General features: G+C 57.9%; 2 protein-coding genes across 2 annotated transcripts; both read right to left on the reverse strand.

Annotated features, from left to right (window-relative positions):
• Nucleotides 1-622: 622 nt before the first annotated feature.
• LPMP_321540 (phosphatidylinositol 3-related kinase, putative) lies at nucleotides 623-10,246 on the reverse strand (the record flags this gene model as incomplete). Its single annotated transcript, XM_010703538.1, has 1 exon — nucleotides 623-10,246. One exon carries the CDS (start codon nucleotides 10,244-10,246, stop codon nucleotides 623-625), a length of 9,624 nt encoding a protein of 3,207 aa, XP_010701840.1.
• Nucleotides 10,247-12,026: 1,780 nt separating this feature from the next.
• LPMP_321550 (hypothetical protein) lies at nucleotides 12,027-12,866 on the reverse strand (the record flags this gene model as incomplete). The annotated part of the gene is made up of 1 exon (XM_010703539.1): nucleotides 12,027-12,866. One exon carries the CDS (start codon nucleotides 12,864-12,866, stop codon nucleotides 12,027-12,029), a length of 840 nt encoding a protein of 279 aa, XP_010701841.1.
• Nucleotides 12,867-13,249: the final 383 nt, after the last annotated feature.

Consider the following 13,249-nt stretch of genomic DNA (forward strand, 5'->3'; position numbering starts at 1 on the left):
AAATGAGAGAGAGAGAGAGCAGAATGAAATTGGAAATGGGAACTTCGTGTGGAGTTGATGAAACAGTACGCCAGCTTGGTGAGGCGGTACGGGCAGCTCAGCGCTCGGCCACTGGTTCGCTGGCACGTGTGCACGAATGCAATCCCGAAAAAGAAACACTAAAGGAGTGGGGGATGGGAGAGGGGACATTTTCTACAACGCCGTAAACGCCTCCCTAAGAGAGGGCCGCCACGTCACCAGCGCCTTGCGCCTGCCCCCCCCCTTTAAAGAGGGAAGAGGAGCGATGCGCCACCCCTTTTCAGTGCGTCTTTCCTCGTTTTTCATCACAGCGCTGCGCTGCTGTTGTTTGTTTGTTTGTTTGATACGTTAGGCGCAGGTCTTAGGAGGCGCAAGGCAGAGGCGCTCAGGGGACGTCTCCCAAGGACACTTCCACGCGCTACCTTCTTTTTGGGGGGTTGGGGGAGTGGGGGGAGGGTCCACTTCTTCTACACCAACGATGGCGCAGCACATTGGGTCGTGCCGCCTTTGTGTGGGCATCGGTTTGCCTCCATCGCGACAGGCAACACACCACTCCCGCTTCGGTACACGCGCTCCTGTCGCACGGCAGATCGCTGTGAGGCACTCAAATCCACGCCATCCACCAAATGTACATCTGCGAGAGGTTATTGAGGTCGGAGGAGTGGTGGATCAGCTTCGCCACCTGGCTCTCCACATTTAGTGACAGCGTGTCACGCTGTGCGGGGACAGAATACAAGTCGAGAAACCCATCAAGCCGACGTGCGACGCGCTCCATAAGCTGCTTCGGACCGCTTGACGAGTGCGAGCGACTGTTTTGCCGCCGCCACTCGATCAGTGGCTCGTGGAGTAGCGTTTCAATGATGGACATGACGGCGCTCTTGTTCTTCATCTCGCACCTCAGGGCCACCTCGCACGTGGCCTGGAAAGGACCGTACGCACCCAACACACCCATCACGTCCGTCAGGTTCTGCGTGAGTCGGAAGCGCACCTGCTCCGGCACCTCAAGCTTCTCTCCCTTGTCAAACATGCACGCAAAATCGACGTGAAGCAGCTCGCCACGTTCCATGTCAATCATCAAGTTCTCTGCGTGTCGGTCACCGAGTCCCACAATGTGACCAGCTATGCTCCAGAGTGCCGTGGACTGTGTAAAAAGCTTGCGTGCCTCGTACCAGCTCTGGTTGCTGGCAAACGTCCGGTCCAGCCATTGGTGCATTACGGGAGGCGCCTCGGGCAGGATGTACTTAGTGAAAAGCTCCATCTTGCTTATCTTCTTCTCGTCCACGAGGGTCACCCACTTCTTGACGGAGGAGATGTGCACGCCGGACCGGTCCAATGCGTAGCACTCCATTGCCACCTTCGCCAGCGGAGTCGTATCGTTGAGCCACTCAATCACGGCGCAGTCGTCGCTGAGGGCGGTGATGGAGTACCGCCGTAAGGAGAAGCGCTTCCGCTTTGCCTCTGGGTCAGAGAGGAAGAAAGAGTTCATGAGCGCCGCCACCTCCATCATACGGATGTCCTTGCGAGGCTCATCCTTTGCTTTGCACAGGAACGACATCTCCCGGCCGTCATTTGTGTGAACCCAAATGCGCTTTGGCTTCTGCAGCGACCGCATAACAACCACACGATCGTCGAAGCGGTCAAAGCACGGCGCCGTGGGAAATACAGCTCCGTTGGAGGTAGCGCGAATGTCTGGAGTAAGGTTTGAGAGCACTGGCACAATGAACTTGGCTGCGGGCAGCATTGGGGTGATCTGTTGTACAGGACTGAGCTGAGTGAGTCCCTTCTCTTTGGGAAAAAGACTGGCTGAGCAGTTGCAAATCGTCAAGAGCGTGTCGCAGATAAACTTGGAATGCCGCAGCACCCGCTCGTTGTGGGGATTGCCGGCGAATGGCGCGATGATTTGAGTCTCCACCACTTCCTTTGGCCCCTCCTTGCTGAGCACCATTGGCAGCACCAGCCAAAGGCATTGCTGCGGAAAGTGATTCAGCAAGTGCAGGACGATGTCCGTCAGAACGGTGCGTACCGCTGCCACTGGGTGCCCAAGGCGGGAAAGGAGCTGCGGCAGTGCAGTCATCACCACAGCTGGAGGGATTACCGGGCGCACCGTACTCAGCACAAACTCGCGGATTCGATTGTTCATCTCCACCAGGGCCGCCGACACGGTGCCGTCCAGCTTGCCAGCCGTCGTGCTGAGCAAGCCGCCAAGAAACACAGTGCCGTCAAGCCACAAGGTGAGCATGCGCGGCAGCGACACCGACGCTTTCTCGACGCCCCGCAGGAGAGCCTCACCAAAGTGGACGATGGCGCGCGTCGCATACTTTTGGATAGAGTCCACCATCTCCTTCTGGTGCTGCAGTGCAGCGCTATACATGGCTGCCGCCGACATATTCGTGGTGCCGCTCGAAGTCGGAGATGTGGCCGCCGCCGTTAGCTGGGCCACTGCGCCCTCGCTCGCGTTGCTAGCGAGCGTGTGTAAATGATCGTAGAAGAGTGCCATTTGGTGATGTGCCAGCTCCGACGTACGGTCCAGCTCACGCGCCTTATCGTACTCGGCAAGGATACGCTCCGGTCTCTCCGACCCCGTCTCAATCAGCCAATTCGTCAGCAGTATCTGCAGCTGTGCACGGGTGGTGGCAGGGATTCGCACATCACCAACGCACTCGCGCGCGAACTCCATCGCTGGCGTTGGTGACTGCGTATCGTGCAGCAAGTTCGCCACCAAGGCGTAGTAGCTGGTCTCTGCAACATGCTCTCGGCACTCAAAAGCCGCTTGGCGAGCTGCTGTCAAGGCGGCCTCGCCGAGGCCGCCGTTGCGCAGGAGCTCCGACTGCTCTAGCCACGTCTCAGCAACCTTCTGCGGCATGCCTAATTCACGGTAGATGAGGCGGTGAAGCGCAAGGAGCGGCTCGCGGGCAGCGATGGTGTCCTCGACGTAGAACGCGCGCTGTGACAAGAGGTTCGCGATTTCCTCCTTCACCGATGACGGCAGAAGCGGAGCAGCCAGTTTCATCATCGGTGTACTCGACTGTGACACGACCGAGTCGTCAGCGCTGCAATCATGTCCGCTGACGTGCTGAACAAAGGCTCTGGCACACAGCTGCGACACGGCATCCACGTCGCCAAGTGCATGCAAGAGCAACGTGAGTGTGTAGCTTTGCGCGGTCAGGTCCTCCTGGCATGGAGTGCGAACCAAAGGCACTACTTTAGCGCGCTCTCTGTCTGTCACGCGACGCATCCAGGCAAGGCTGCCGGCTCCTGAGAGGGCGCGCTGGAGATGTGCAGCAGGCATGGCAAGACTGACTGGTTGACCCTTGTCAGGCCCCACTAGAGGCATCCGCGAACTCACCGCCGCAGCGGCCGTGCACGACCCCAGCAGCGTGTCCCACTGGCCTAGTCGCCATGCTGCCTCGTTTGCGTACGCCTGTACGTGGTGACGAAGCTGCGCGAAGTCACTGAGCGCCGCTGCTCCTCGCGGTGCGTCGCTCAGAAGCTGAGAAAAGGTCGAGCTCTCCTTCACCGCGGCACCCACCAGACACTCTGTCGACTTGCCCCCTCCCTCCTCACCATTCAGTACCGACGCGGAGGTGAGCAGGGAGGCTGCGTAGCGAGAGGTCATGTAGAGTTCCCCCAGCTCATTCATGCAGTGCAGAGCCGTGAGCTGGTGCTGCCCGCTGTGTGGGCGATGCTGCAAGACCAGCTCAGAGCTCCCCAGTGCCGACAGCCAGTCGCCGTTGTTCTCGAAGGAGAAGGCCGTGTCTTCCAGTGAGAGCCCAGGCGAAGCGCGGTGGATGGAGCGAGAAGACTCGCGATCGTTTAGCGCCGCAAAAATGCGTTGCAGTGGCACCGCGTCGATGACAGACGTCAGTCCAGGAATGCGACGTTGACTCTCGACGCTGCGGAGAGCCCGAATGTTGCTGCCGATGCGGAGTGCTGCACGGCAGCGTAACGACCACGGAATGCCGTGCAGGAAGTCGCCATACATCTCAGCAAGGCGAATACAGAGGTTCTCTGCCTGCTCTTGCGTCTCGAAGACACACATGACGCGACCACGATTGCGCAGTAGCGTCCATCGGAGTTGCTCTATATCCTCCAGAAAACTGAGCACGGTGTGCGCGTGCTCGCGCGGCTCCTCTGGTGACACGCTCTCAGGAGGTGCCTCGTAGATGCTTTGTGATCGCAGCGACAAGACGGGGACGTTCGGCCCTCCGGCGGCGGCCTCTAGTACTGCTTTCACCTCGTGCTCGACATACTGGACGTCCTCCGCCTTGCCAGATTCCAGGATGTGCACCACCAGGTATGGCAATAAAAACAGAATGAGAGAAGCATTCTTCTTGGCGACGTTCCGCAGCGGCTGCACCATCTCGGCGAACCAGCCTGCGCACGACATGACCAAGTGGTTGAAGAAGGCGAAGAGCCAGCGTCGATACCCGAGTGACGGCGTGTACTCAGGCGTGCGGAGGCGCGTCTGCCAGTTCACTGTCAGTGAATACCGCGTTGTCGTGAACCCACCCAGGAGCTGTTTCACGTGCGGCGTCAGACGCGCCCACCAGAGGTACCGGTCAAGCTCGTCGACGTGCACGACATCTTCGCGGCGCAGCTCCACGCCCTTGTGCTGAAGGCGCTCCTGCCGAGTGGAGGCTCGAATGAGCTCCTGCACTGCAAAGGCAATGCAATTGTGTAGCACCGGATCAGCTGTGCTTGCGAATAGCCGCGGAAAGTATTCCCTCAGCAGCGTAAAAGAGAACTTGCGCCAGTTCAAAACAGTCTCCGCGTCCAGGTAAAAGGACTGCGTCCACGTCATGCAATTCCACGCATCGAGGCCAGACGCCGAGGAGAGGTTCAACAAGGCTCGCCGCTCGTCGTCTGCGGTCTTTGTGGTACACCGCGCGTCGATCAACCCTGACGCATGCGGCGCGGCAACGGCACCGAGAATGCTAATGCACCGCATCGCGTACAAGGCGCTCTCAGAGTCCGCCTCCGTGCACCGCAGAAGTGTCTGCAACACCTCCGGGTGGCCAGCGGCCGCGTGCGACAGCTGTCGGCGCGTCGCTTCATCTGCAGCGTCGAGGTATTGGTAGAGTGCACGCACGAACACGCTGCTCGACTGCAGGGAGCCAGATCGCATGACGGATACAAAACCCACGAGGAGGACGTCCGCACTGTCTCGCCGAGACTCCTGCGATCCTTCCACGGCTTCGCTGGTGACGGGGTGTCGAGCACGAAGGATGAGACGCACTAGCTCGCTGAACGTTCCGAGGACCACCTTGTACGAGTCCCAAAACGCCGCAGCCTGGGTACGGGTGTACAGGTGGCGGAGGGCGCTGAGCAAGAAACCTTTTGATTCGCTATCGAGGGCAGCGTCTTGCTCAAGGCTCACAAGACTCAACACAATGACAGCGGCCGACTCCGAGAGGTACTCGTCTGTGCAGGCGTAGACCAGCTCTCTCCACACGATGCACACGGATGGGAGCAGGCTGGGAAAGCGGGCGCAGTGGCCCAATAGCGTCGGCAGCATCAGCGCGATCGGCGTTGTCTGCGGACCCATAAAGCGAATAAAGGATGCCAAGCCAAGTAGCCATCTGCGCCGCGTCCGAGGTGACACAGTCAGCGCGACGCTTGATTCTTCTTCGTTGGCAGCACTGGCACCCTCGTTGCGGTGGGCAACCGCAGGCTCGATGTGAATGGCTTTGTAGACAGCGTCCAGCACCGCAAACATGTGTTTGCGCAGTTCCTCCGCTGCTACTGCGCGCCCCACCGGCTTCTGTAGTGAGCTCTCCACCCCGGCAGGTGTCTCTGCCGCTTCGCTCAGCGTTACCAGCTGGCCTAGCGCCCGCTCGAACACTGAAAACGAAATACCATCAAGTACCTCCTTGCTGATCAACGCATCACCCCCGTCCTCCTCTACGGCGTGCAGCTCGCCAGTGATCCGGTCCCGAGGTGGTGACGTGCCTTCCTCTTCGGTGTTCTCTGCCGCATCATCGCCTCCTTCCCACCTGCCGCGGCCAAAGAGTTCGTTCGCTGCCCCTCCCAAAACAGCAAGAGGGGAGTGCAGAGGTGCCGCCCCGGAGAGGCCGCGTCGCTGATGGCGCCCACTGCGACAAGTACGGTCGTGCGCCAGCATCTGCGCATCGGCCTCGAGGGAGACAATGTGAAAGGCAACAAAGTGGATCGTCGATCGCACCACTGCCGGTATGTCCTTGATGTTCTTCTTGATGTAGCTCACCGCTTCTGCAAGGTACATCATTTGCTTCGCGACTGCTTTGCTGCCGCACTCGTAGAGCACGTACGCCAACGCCCCCGCTACTGCTCTCCAGTCCGCAATCTTTTCCTGGTCCATGAGATGCCTCAGCTTTGCTCGGGTGGCCTCGTCGCCAGGCACTACAGTAGATATTGCAGCTCTCGCCGCTAGTGTTCCACCAGCAACTTGGTCCACACCTGCCGAGGTGACATAGCGTCCCAGCAAATCCAGCGACGACGTCAAGACCACCTTCAAGTCGCGGTCTTCCTTGTCTACAATGGCCCTAAAGAGCGAAGAAAACACAAATGGCCGCTCGCGGAAGCGAAGCAGATCCGTGGCAGACCAGGCAAACAGCGCCATCACGCACCGGGCTGTCTCGATGCAGAGGCCCATGACAGCCAGTGCGGTGTCGTCGTGTGTAGAGCGTACGCTTTGATATACCACGTAGAGGTCGAAGCAGAGACATACCCATGCACGCCCCTCCTGGATAACCCGTTCAGAGACGGTCATCCAGGCCTCCTGCATTGCTACAGACTCCGCTGTAAGAGACAGCAGCTGCCGCTTGCTGTCCGGTTCACCAGACGCGGCCGATGGTGCACTACATGAGCGCTGAAAAAACCGTCGGCCCAACCACAGCAGCTGAAGAATCGGTGCGCCAGATTCAACGATAGATTGAGCGTCGTTATTTCTTCTCGCTGACAGCACTGCCGACAACAATCGCTCAGTCCCCGAGAGTTGCACGAGCAGCAGTGGCGGCATCGCCGCATTGCCTACTGTGCGCTCTGGGTCGGTCAATTGCTGACTCCAGAGCACCAGCTCACGCAATGCGTAGTAGCAGATAGGGTCTGTGACCTTGCACGCGCGCGCTAACGCGAGGCTGAAGAGCCCCTTCACGTCCTTCGCCACAAAAGGAGGAGAAAGTGCAATGGAGGCGTGTGCCAGGCAAACCGCCGAGCACTCGAGGGCACTTGTGTCGTCGTATCTACTACTACTTGCGCGATCAGTGGCAGGCATAGCCCCGTGTTGCACCTCGTCCCCGTCAAGTACCGAACCTCCACCCTTTCCGTCACACCTGAAGTGCCGGGTGAAGGCGAGAAGTGCGGGCAGAAGCTGCGACCTGTTAAGCTGCACAATTTTTTCCAGCTGCTTCGTTTTCGAGGCGCACTGCTGTGATAGGCGACCGTCCTGCGGTGCTCCACTCGCAGCACCTTTCGCTGCAGTTTTTCCGATTTTCGAGCTGAGGAGAGCGCGGCCCACTGTTCTCTTGCCGTGTCGACGTCCCTTCTTCGCCTCCTCGTTTCCCTCCAGAACGTCCTCAGCGCTGTCGTCGTCGTCCACGTCCACTACCATCGCGGCCTGCGCCAGAGGCTGTCTGAGAGTGCTACTCCGCTCACGGGACGGCATCGCATCCACCGAAGCGCCGTTCCACCCCTGGGCCATGTCAGGCACAGCAATGGCAGCAAAGCGGTACTTGATGTTGAGCAGCAGCATGAGGATGCAGGAAGAACTGCGAAACAGGCTTTCAACAGCCACTGCGGCCCCGCTAGAGTCAGCATACGCGCCATCTTTGCCGTGATTCCTGCAGCGCCACCATTCGGCGTCCCACTGGAGTTTGGTGAGAAGGGCGCACAGAGTCTGAAGTAGCTGCGCGACAATGGGGAAATGACTCGCAGTGGACTCGTACGCACGCTGCAGGCGTCCCGCTACCTGTCTGCTGTCCGCAGTGGCACCAGGAAGAGCCGTAGAAAGAGGCGAATGCGAGGTTAACGGTGATGACCATGCGCCATCTCGCTGCATCGTCTCGGCCAGTGCACGTTGAAGTGCTTCGGCAAGTCCAGCAGCTCGACACAGAAATACCTCTCCTGCTTTGGCCGACGTCACGGCGTGAGGTGGCAGCGTCAGCAGTCGCCGACTCCATCCAAGGCCTGAGCCGGCACGAAACAGGGTCCTGGTGGTTTCTCGATCCAGCATCTGCCACATGGGTGCAGCGACCCCGAGAGCCGCGGAAGCTCCCTTTCGCCGAGCGGAAATACTGCTCTCGAGCTTCTCCATGACGCGCGCCACAGTGTCGGACTTATGAATCTCTCCGTTCTCCGAGCTCGTTGGAAAAGCGTGCATCAGGACAGTGATGGCTTGAATGAGTAGACTGTAGGACGGCGACTCGTGGTGGTGCATTACCTCCAGCGTCTCAGTCAGGGCACCCTGAAACGCTGCTACATCGCACCGGATGATCGGGGACGAGGCCTTGAGGCCTGCCTGAACCGCCAGTGCGTTTGCCTCTAGCAAACGGTAGGCAGAGACGTCAATACAGTTCTTCGCGCGGTCCACCACATTTGCCACGCAGGCTGCCAGCGCTGGTACGTTGAAGAAGGACAGAATTCGGATCGGCAGAAACGTCAACTCAGACTCGACTGCAAAAGACGGCAACTGGGTGCACAGCAGCGAAGCAGTGAACGACGAGAGGGGCAGCTCATTCACGAGAAGCTGCAAGTGGTGGCTGTGCGCCGCGAGCAGCTTTTGCTCCTCCACCTGCATTGTCTCCGCTAACGCACTCGTCTGCACCACTGTGCTGTGAAAGACTCTCTCACAGAACCATACCCACTGCTGTAATGTGATCATGGCTGAAACACTACGCCGTATACCGGACTCGGTGTTCGCAACGATGTCGTCCACGACTGTATCAGGTCTGGCGTACAACTCCGAGCACCACTGCACCGCCACCTCCCACATCTGCACAAGACACGCCCTCATCGCGCCTTGGCCATCAGTCCCCGCTCCGCCGCGGTGTTGTGCCGAGGCCACAAGTGAGTCTAGCTCCGCTGTGCTGAGGCACCGACACCACTCAAACAGCGCCTCTTCTGCAACGGTAATGTCAAAGACCGACGTGCACGTGTGTGACCCTTGGCGACTCCACTGAGCGGCCAAGACAGACAAGATGAGAGGCCCCTGTACATGCGGAAGCAAGCGAGGGTCCACTACCGCGAAATAGCGAAGAGTGTGCCACGCCGCGTCGTGCTGCACACGGTTCACCACGCCACCCCCAGCCCCGGGGACTGCGCTGGAGACAAGATGGCAGGCGACGTCACAGAGAAGTCCGACGCGGTCGGGGGAAAGAGAAACAAGAAGCCGCTCCTCGCTGAGTCGCACGATCAGACGCAAGAGGCATGCCTGTATGCAGCGCGCCTCGTAGAGGGTCTCCACACAAGTGCAGGTGGAGAACGCGTCCTCCAGCTGCTGCATGTTGCCCTCCATGTCCGATTCCAAAGCCGTCGAAGCCACAGATGGCAGTAAGCCCTCTGCCTGTGACAACAGCGCCGCAGAGGGTTGAATGGACAGCCGAAGGAACAGGGCGCTCTCGGATTCCTCGGCAGGGCTGTTGAAGTGCGCCGTGACCTCCGAGAGCAGCTCAAACACGAGGTTCGAAAGTTGAGCAAAGGCATCGCGCTCCGTACGGTGCAGCGCCCGTGAGACAAAAAGGAGGCCCTCGAGAAGTCTCTCAGACGTGTCCTTCCATGACCGCAGTCGAGCATCGTTCAGCACTGCCAGTACACCAAACAGGGTCAGACAACCGTGGAGCGCGGCGGCTGGGCAGACGACAGCGAAGCGCAAGAGGACCAGATACAGGCGAAGCGCGATTGCGACGTGGGCCGCATCCTTGCCGTAGTGACGGCCGTAATACACGTCAAAGAGTGCGCCACCGACATTCCACTGATGCGCTGCAGAGGGGGAGGCAAGGAAGAGAAACGTGCGTAGCCTCCACAACAGGCCCCATAATGACTGTGTGACGGCCTCTGATGCCTTTGTTTCGGGAGAAAGGTTGCCGCTAAGCTGAAGCTGAAGCAGCTTGATTTGTTCCCCAATGCCAGCCAGTTCGTCACGGATGCCAGCGCTGTCGCTTCTCTTGTTATTACTGACAGACAACGCACCGCTTTCGGTGCGCAGCCGCACAGGCGCTGGCTCAAGGTGCTCGTCCTCCATGACGGCTTCCATAGAGCGGAGAACCTCTCAGGCGGGGCTGCGGGCGGGCCCAGGAGCGAAAAAAGTGGGGAAGAACAGACAGAGATACGTTCACCGGAAACCTCACTCAAGCTTCCTCAAGATGGGCTCCGTAAGCAGGAAAGGCGAGCAGCAGCAAACAGCGGTAGGGTGGACTAGAGAGACGGGAAGCTCTCCAAGCGGTCGCTGAGGTTGGTATCTGAGGGCCGAGTACGTCCCTTTATGCGGCTGTTGGTACTCATCCAATACCAAGCTCAATCGAAAGACTGTGCTTCTGCGCTGGCGGCGGCTCAAGTGTTAAATGTCTTCCCGGCTGGAGAAACTGACAAACACTTCAGAACAAGCCAGCAACGTATCACACACACACACACACATACATGCGAAGAGTCACACCTGACGAGCGAAGGTGGATTGCGGTGTGCCGTTGTCGCGCGCGCGTGTGCGTGTGTGTGCTAGGCAGGGGAGAGGAAGACCTCTTCCGCTCTGTTGCAAACTTCTATGCGAGAAGACTACGGAGAATGTGACGGCGTAGAGCGAGTTCAGAAACATGTGAAGACACAGCAGGAAGGGAAGGAGGTGCGAGAAGAAGTACTGGAGCGGTAAGGAAGAGGAGGCGGAACCCACATAGGTGCAGCTTGCCGTATTGCGTGCCATGATGAAGCGGACGCTTACTTCCCTCCCTCGTGCGTTTGGTCGATCAACAGTCGCATTCGTCTGCAAAGACAAGAGACGAGTAAGCTAAATTCTGGAAATTCTCCTCTAGTGCACGTCTCATTGTCGCCATGACGGTGTGTGCGTCTACACTACGGGTTCTGCTTTCCTCTCCTTGGCAATCAGTGAAGGAGATGGACACAATCGTCGGTGGTAGTCATAGACACCCACTAACACAGATATTGGATTACGTCATAGATCGAGTTGCCCATCTTCCTCTTCCAGCTAGCACAGAGAGAGAGAGACACACACACACAAACGCGATGTGTGTGTGTGTGAGTCTTTCTCTCTCTGTGCCCAATGAACGAAACGAGCCGCTGTGCAACGTACACGCGCACAGTCATCCAATATGACAAGAGGGAAGGTGAACAGGCAGTGTGTAACGCACAACGTCCACTCCAGCACTCACCGCATCGCACATCTCAACACCAACAGCACACAGAGAGGGGCAGAGGAGAGGCAGCCGGCAGCAGGATTGTAAACACAAGCAAGACCGCGTCTTCCCTGCGTATCCCTTTCTCTTCAGCAAAGGGAAAGAAAAAAACTCAAGGAAATCATAAAACAAAGAATCGACCATTCGTGACCAGATTTGTGGGACTGTGCACGTATGCGCGGGCCCATTGTCAACTCAACAGATCGGCGGCACCAGAGAGTAGCTAAAGGCGGTTCGGAAGAGCCAGAGGAGGAGGAGGAGAGGCTGACGGCTGACAGCTGAAGAGAAGCAAATCGAAAGAAAACAGAAGGGACAACGGAGACGTGGGCCCTACGGTAGCCCATACTGTGAACGGCCAGCAGCATCTCTGTCATGTACGTCGAAGGGCGACTGGAGACGACCAAAATGAGAAGGGAAGGAAAGAGAAATGAATCGTGACAATCTGGCTCGCCTCACCATGCCGACATTACCGAGTCTTCGCAGCCCCACAGTTCCTCTACCGACCCCCTCATCGGACCCTTTCCATTCGTTAGAGTGGACAAGTCACTGCTCCGTTTCCCACAACAGTCTTCCCCCCCCCCCCCCGCCACACACACATACACGCACACACTGAATGCGTCATAAGACCAATCACGTAACAAGTGATTCTAACTTGTCAATAATGCGGTCATTCTCGCTCAGTAGCTCCTGCATCATCTTCGTCGTCTCGATCTGTCGCTTGATGGCTGTCTCAAGAGCCTCTAGGGGCAAGTGTGAAGGCTTCGTTTCCGCCATTGGGCTGACGAGCTCGTTCCACATCCGGACAATACTCTCACCCTCTGCTCGCACATCACGCTGATCATTGAGGTTTAGGTTCAGCGAGTAGCCATTTAGCTTCTTGTTAAACTTCGCTGCCTCATCAAGGGCAGAGGCGTGGAAATTACGACGCTCAGTGGGGCTCATCGAGCACGACTTCATTCGATCGAGACTGCTAGGTGGATGAAGGGACAAGTTGCCTTGTGTCAGATGGGTCGAGAATGACGCTGCAGCTGTCGACGGAGAGCTAAAGGCCAGGGCTGTACTATTCTGACCTGGTGCAGAGGCCGCTTGGGCTGCCTTATCCTGCTGCGCATAGCCGATGCAAGAGGCGAGGTATTGAAGAAAGACATTCGTCTTCTCGGGCTCGTGACCTGACACAATTTTTTTCGGGTTGACGTCTATCTCCACCTTCATGAGCTTGTTGATGTATTGGATGAGTATCGTCAAGTATTCAATCTTTTTCTCCTTTGTGTCGACCTGGGCGGAGTTGCGTAGCGCGACGGGAATCACATGGTCGTACGCCGCGAACCGCGCATCAATGCTGCAAACGATGTCGTGAATAAAACGAAATGGTGGTCTCTTCAGCAACTTCTCGCTCAGCTCTGGTGAAGGAAGCTGCAGAGGCTGATACGCCGCGATTGTGGCAGTCCAGAAATCGACCTCGCCACTCATCTTAGCCTCGTAGTCCCGCAAAGCAAAACACAAACACAAGTCCTGAACACTCAAAGTGAAACGCCGGGTACCGTGTGCTGGTTTCCAGCAGCGTTGGGCACTACCCCCTCCCCCAAAAAGAAAGACTCCGTATGGACAGAAAAACTGTGATGTGCGTGTGTGTGGGTGTGTGTGCTAATACTGGTCGCACATTGAAAGCTAAAGAGAGGGACGTAAAGTAGAGGAGCAAAAAAGATGCACAGATCTGGAGCGAGGCTGGGACCAGAGATGAAGAAACAGAGAGAGAGAGGGTGGATGACTCTTAAGGCCGAACAAAATGCCAAACATAATGCTGCATAGCAGCAGTTCCCCCCCCCCCCACCACACACACACAGAGACGACGT

The sequence above is a fragment of the Leishmania panamensis genome (genome assembly GCF_000755165.1).
Source record: "Leishmania panamensis strain MHOM/PA/94/PSC-1 chromosome 32 sequence".
Classification (NCBI taxonomy): domain Eukaryota; phylum Euglenozoa; class Kinetoplastea; order Trypanosomatida; family Trypanosomatidae; genus Leishmania; species Leishmania panamensis.